This window comes from Lampetra planeri, chromosome 20 (genome assembly GCF_965212315.1).
Source record: "Lampetra planeri chromosome 20, kcLamPlan1.2.h2, whole genome shotgun sequence".
NCBI lineage: Eukaryota > Metazoa > Chordata > Hyperoartia > Petromyzontiformes > Petromyzontidae > Lampetra > Lampetra planeri.
Window position 1 is genome coordinate 911,700 of NC_136126.1, and position 6,172 is coordinate 917,871.

Sequence of the window (6,172 nt, forward strand, 5' to 3'; positions counted from 1 at the left end):
GACGCGTGGTCGACGCTGGATTGGGCGCGGGTCGGCGGCGGATACAGGGCGGCCCACTTCGTGGGGGAGCCCTTGTTCGCCAATGCAGTCCTGCCTGGCTTGCGGGGTGAGCATGCCCTGGCCAGGCGCTTTGCCGAATGCAGCATCGGACGGGTCGGTGACCTGCTGGCGCCCGGACGGGACGCGTGGCGGACGGCCCTCGAAATTTCCGGAGCGGCCGGACGCCGCACGGTCCTGGCGGGCGCGAAGGTGCTGAGGGAGGCCCTGCGGGCGATGCAGGCGCTGGGCGTCCGGCTGGCGGAGGTCGGGGAGGAGGACACCCCCCCGTTCCCTCCGCTGGCCTTTTCGGTCCGCGCCCCCGACGGCCACGTGGAGGGCGGGACGCTGCTGCGCATGGCGGGGTGCACCGAGGTGCCGCTCGAAGGCGCGCAAAAAACGCGGCTGTACGACGCCTGTCTGAAGGCGGTGCTGAGCGCGGAGCTGGTGGGCCAGCCGGACACGGGGTGGAGGGAACACTTTGGCGCGCTGGACACTGCGGGGCCCCAGTGGAAAAACTTGTACCGCCCTCCCACCACCAAGCGTTGCGGTGACCTTCAGTGGCGGCTGGTGCACCGCACGCTGCCAACGGCCGTGTGGGTCAGCCGCGCCGTGCCGGGGACCCCGGACACGTGTGCGTTCTGTGGGGTGCGGGAGGATGTGGTTCACGCGTACCTCCAGTGCGCGAGGCTGGCGCCACTCTTGGCCTTCGTGAAGGCGGTGCTCCGGAGGCTGGACGTGCCGGCCCGAGAGAGCGCGTACATACATGGGGTGACCGGCGTGGCGAGCCCCGTCAGGGACGTGGCGAACTTTGTGTGCGCGCAAGCGAAGCTCGCAACGTACACGACGAGGAAACGCGCGCTGGAAGGAAAGGTCGGCGGCGCGGGGGTGCTGCAGGTGGCGCAGGCCCTGATAAAGGCGCGCGTGCGGCTAGAATTCGCCCACCACAGGCTGTCGGCGGCCGAGGGGGAGTTCCTCCCGCGGTGGGGTAGGGCGCGGGACGCCCTGTGTACGGTCGAGGACGGCGCGGTCCTGTTTGTGTTTGACCCCCTCCCCCCCCCTGACCGGATGCCCCCCCTCCGCCCCCCCCCAGAACCCCCCCCCCCCCCTCAGGGGTGACCGGTGCGAATAGTGCCTGGACACTGAAGCGGGCGCGACGTTTTTTGTGGTTGTGCGGTGTGGGTTTTGTGGTTGGTTTATATCGCGCACATGGGTGCCACTGCACTGGGCAGAGGGTGCCGGAATAAAGACATTCAAAAATCAAAAAATCTCTTTCTGTCTCTCTCTGTCTCTCTCTCTCTCTGTCTCTCTCTCTCCCCTACTCACCCGCCACTCGTGGCGGGAGCCGTGGCCCGGGATCGAATTCGGGCTGAGCAGACTCCATAGCGCAGTGCGTCAAATATCCAGAATGTCGGGTGTCTCGTCTGATTTACACAGATACAGGCGCGGCCCTGCAACTACTCTCCCACGCCACTGCTGGTGGAAGGGGCCTCGACTAGAGAGAGAGCTCGAGACAGCCTCCATAGTCGGTAGTTGGCCAACTCTTCCACGAGGCCGAATGCGTCTTGAAAGAGGTGGATATCGGCCACACTTTTCCACTCCGCACGTGCTTTTTACCGATCACGGACATCAGCGAGAGCGGATGGATGCGGAGAGACAGGGGGAGGGGGGGGGGCTTTGCCCCGACGTTTCAACTCCCGCGACGGGAGATCGAATAGAGCAGCACCCGCTGTCTGGTAACACGCACACACGCGCGCGTGATGGATGCCATCTCTTTATAACCGTACTCTTTGGTTCTTTCGGTAAAGTCACGTAGGTTTAAAATAAAATAAATCACGACGTTTCGGGCGCAACACAAGCGTGAATCAATGTTATTTCCGACGATTACACTTCTTCAAATGCTGTAATCGATTTGTATTCCAGCAAAACAGCAGATGAGTTAAGTGGACATCCTGAGATTGAGAGCCGAAGCCCATGTGTCCCTCGTGACGAGGGAAACGCGAACGTTCTCTCACCAGTGGTTCAATAGAGGATCTTGCGACAAGACGGGGATGAGTTCGGCTGTAGAGCACATACCTTTAAGTTGATCCGTCGATTGCCCATCGCTAATCCAGGTAACGTCTCCACTCCAGTTCGCGTATCACCTGACTCACCTCGCCCCACGGCTCAAGCAGGTAAATGAGTGGCCCCGCCTCGTCATCCCCCCCCCCCGCACGCCTCGTCATCCCCCCCCCGCACGCCTCGTCATCCCCCCGCACCCCTCCCCCTCAGCAACTTCGCATCCCACCTCCCACGCGTCGTCACCGCGTGCGTAATTGCAACGCGCCATTCGTCGCCACCGCAAACGAAATGTTCCACCTCACGGATTACCCGGGTCAATATTTGAATAAATCAGATGAACAAATATATAAAGTAACGAATCGCCTCCCACGCCATGCCATCACCACCACCACTCACCTCTTCCGACCACGTGTCGCCTCCTCGTCCCACCTCTCACCACCTCCCCCAACCACCTCCCACCTCCTCCTGTCTTCTCCCATCACTGGCATCTGTTTAAAGAGAGGACCCGACTAAATGATCTTCACATCTCATCGGCTTCCTCCCCCCACTGCCGCCTCTCCCTGCCACCACGTATCTCCCTCCATCACCGCCACCCACCTCCTCCCTTCGTTACCCACCTCCTCTCACCTCTTTTTACGACCTCCCCCCCCCCCCCATCTACCCCCCCCCTCCCGCCCGCTTCCTCCAATGAATCGCATCCCTCGCTCGGCTCAAAGGTCGCTCCTCTCCGGAGGTTTCCTCATTCTTATTCTTTGGGCTTTTAGGTAAAGCCACGTAGAAGGGTTCAAAGAAAATAACAAAAAACTAGTTTTTGTGTTATTATAACCAAAAAACTAGTTTTTTGTTTGTTATTTTATTGAATAAAGGATGAGTTCAAAGAAAAGAACAAAAAATAGTTTTTTTTTTATTTTCTTTGAACCTAAGTGACTGTACCGAAAGACCCAAAGAATATGAATTTCTGCAGTCACGAAAGCTTTAAGTCAAGATTTTATTCATCATTCTTGCTTAGGTGACGTCACGGCGGAGGGGTCCGGTGGGGCTCTCCATTCAGCTCGTTTACCGAACGGGCAACGTTTCAAACAATGGCCCTCCTGACAAAGTGGTGGGCCCGTCTCCTCCCTCAGTTCCTGGGGAAGATCTCGGGACGTGGAGTGCAACGTCGGACATCACGCCGAACAAAACGCATCGGTCGTGAATGTTCCACGTCGCGCGCGGTCTGTGACGATGTGTAGCTCACTGATGACCGGTCAAAGTCAATGCGATTTCCTCCTCAAATCACGCACTGAGGCATTGGTGCTCAGCTACTCTTTACAGACCTTGGCCAGTGGTCCACGTGCCACATTCTTGTGGTGCGAGCGAGTCTCACGCATCGGGTATCCACCGCTGACTTCCCTACAATGTAGTACTGTACTGTAAATGTTTATCGCCCCCCGGCGGGGGAGATAATGAGCTGAGTTAACAGAGCAGCGGGGAAGATGTACGCGACGTTGTCTAACACGACGGGTCCCGCTTGTTGTCCTTCCCCCGCACATCCGATGAGCACGGTTGGCTATGTACGGCGCGAAAGAAGTTCACCATACACGCATTGCTCCGTGAGATGTCCAAACGGCTCATTTCGTGGCAAGACATCGATGGCACAATGGGGATGACTTGGGGAGAAACATATCGAAGTGAATACAAAATAATATGGTATTATGACGATATGCTACCACCTGACTTAATACTGGTAGGAACCTCCTGGTTACACCAGCACACAGGGGAATATTGTGTCCGTCCGTGCGTCGTGCAGGGAGGGGCTGGGTGGGAAGGGAGGGGCTGGGTGGGGAGTGTTGTATATGTCGGGTTGTGAAAATTTGATTAAAAAAGAATAAAAAGTAAAGGAAGATTCAAAAAATGCGTAAATCTCATAAAGTATGCTTATTTATGTAATTATGCGCATAAATATTCAATAACCGTATTAATTTATGCTAAAGCTTGCGCTTATGTTAATGTGTGCAGTTATGATAATTGGGCTTAGCTTCGCTGCCTAGAGTAGTATCAATCGGGATATAACAATGATTCTTGCTTAAACATTTATTGGTTATATCCTAATGTGTTATGTTAGGTCTCCAAATTCATATCTCAACGCAAGATACAGTTCTTACCAATAACATTGTTATGCATGAACTTAGGAAAGAAACACTCAAACTATTCTGTGTTAAGCAATTTTAATTCTAAACAAAAACATGACACTCTAACATGCAAACTCTCATGCTTGGCATTATCCACTGTACCATCGGGGAAATTTTCTTCCGCGAGCAGTATAGATAACCATCAAGGATTGCGTTGTTTCACATTGGCAACCGCACATATCATTAATTCCACAGCGCAAGGCGAGCTTAGACGGCGATGGAGAGTCTTTAAAACAGGTAAGTAATGATATTCATACGAAAGGCAATAAAATAAATTAGCATACCCTAAAGACAAAGTATACGTCAATAGATTCATCGGCAAGATTATATATTCAACGAAATGTCTTATCACTCGATGAGCCACGACGGTGGGCGTGCCTTTTTACGGAAGATTAAAATCTCTGGCCAAACTTTAATTCGTGGACAAGGTTCTATGGCAAAGGAACAGGTCTAACACGACATTCTCTCAGGTTAACGATAAGTAACCTGAAAGGGGGGGGGGGGGGTCTTCCTCGCGACGGCTGTTACTTTGTCCCACACAACTTCCAAATTTTCCGTTTTCTGTTTGGAAGTTAAATATGAGACTCACTTATACTTCTTATAGCATTATTGTAATTTTGATTGTAAGTGATTCAACGTTTGTTGTAGCCGGGTTCACGGTATTTCCATCGAGGTTTGATGATTTTTTTAATGGGGAGATGTTCTTTGCTTGTGTGTGCAAATCTTGCTATCCATGCTGTGGGAAGACAAAGGCGTTTGGGAGGCTTTTTCTCTATGGAGTACATTCCATCTTGGTTAGGTATGACTGACTTATTTCGCCTTTAATTCTTCTAGATGACCCTTTGTCTACTACTCGTACTTATTATTTGGTTTGTGTTTTATTCAAGATTGGTGATTTAGCATTATTACCACGTGTTTTCATAGGCTTTGCTAACCTTCGTTTCACTGCCTGTAGCCTGGGTTTGTGCTGTTTGTTCTCGAGTTATTATTATCTGATATTCCGAGGCTAGGGAATTCGTTTTGGCTTAGGAACGACCCTGACTGCCATAATTATTCTTTGATGCTTCGGTCAGGTCGCGTATAAAATTATTAAAGGTAACAATAACATTAGTATTGAATTAATAAATGAGGAGTCATGATCCACTGGTGTAGATTGTAGCCTGGTTTTTAATTGGAGTGAGTGTGAAGATCGATAATGTTCGCTTAAGCTTTGTCGCTAAGTTTTGGATTTTCGTTATTAGAAGAAACATGAAAAAGTTAACCAAAGCGAAACGCCTGTGTTCTCTTTCGTTGGGGGGGGGGGGGCAAGTGTGTGTTTTTATGACTGACCCTTCCGTCCGTTGGCGGGAGGGTGGGTGTTCTTATCTTTTTATGGTTCAACTCCTGCCCTCTGGCCTGTGAAAGGCAGCTGTGGTGAGGGTGGGTGCTACAACCTTTGTTTGTGGCCCCGCGATTGAGGGGCTGGGGTGGGGGCTGGGGAGGGGCTGGGTGGGGGCTGGGTGGGGAGGGGCTGGTCACCACGTGGTGCCCTTATAAAACTCAACGTTGAACCTACTCACGCCGGCTTGTGCCCGCTCTCACAATCGGGCATATTTGCAGGATACACCACGCCGCCGTTGACCCTGGCCATTGACCGAGCTACCCAACGTTCCTACCAGCTCCCTCCGCAGGAATGTGTTAAGCGGAGGTAGACGCTGTTGATTGAAGATCAGGGTCATACTGTGCATGACATCAACTCCCCCTCCTGGATACGTATAACCTTCGAAGAGTCCACGTGTCACGATGGCGGTGGTTGATGATGATGGGGGCGATGATGGGAAATGATTGTGGTGGTTGTAAGAGCACTATTAGTGGTGGTAGAATATGTGCATGGCGGTGGTGGTGCTTTTGGTAGAAATGGTGAT

General features: G+C 52.6%; 1 protein-coding gene across 1 annotated transcript in view; it reads right to left on the bottom strand.

Moving 5' to 3' along the window:
- Nucleotides 1-2,205, bottom strand: part of LOC144724238 (alpha-N-acetylgalactosaminide alpha-2,6-sialyltransferase 3-like) — a 23,928-nt gene extending 21,723 nt beyond the window's left edge. Inside the window, exon 1 of the mRNA XM_078603203.1 lies at nucleotides 2,113-2,205. Within this exon, the coding sequence (XP_078459329.1) occupies nucleotides 2,113-2,139 (27 nt within the window). The 5' untranslated portion in view covers nucleotides 2,140-2,205. The remainder of the gene's footprint in view (nucleotides 1-2,112) is intronic.
- Nucleotides 2,206-6,172: the final 3,967 nt, after the last annotated feature.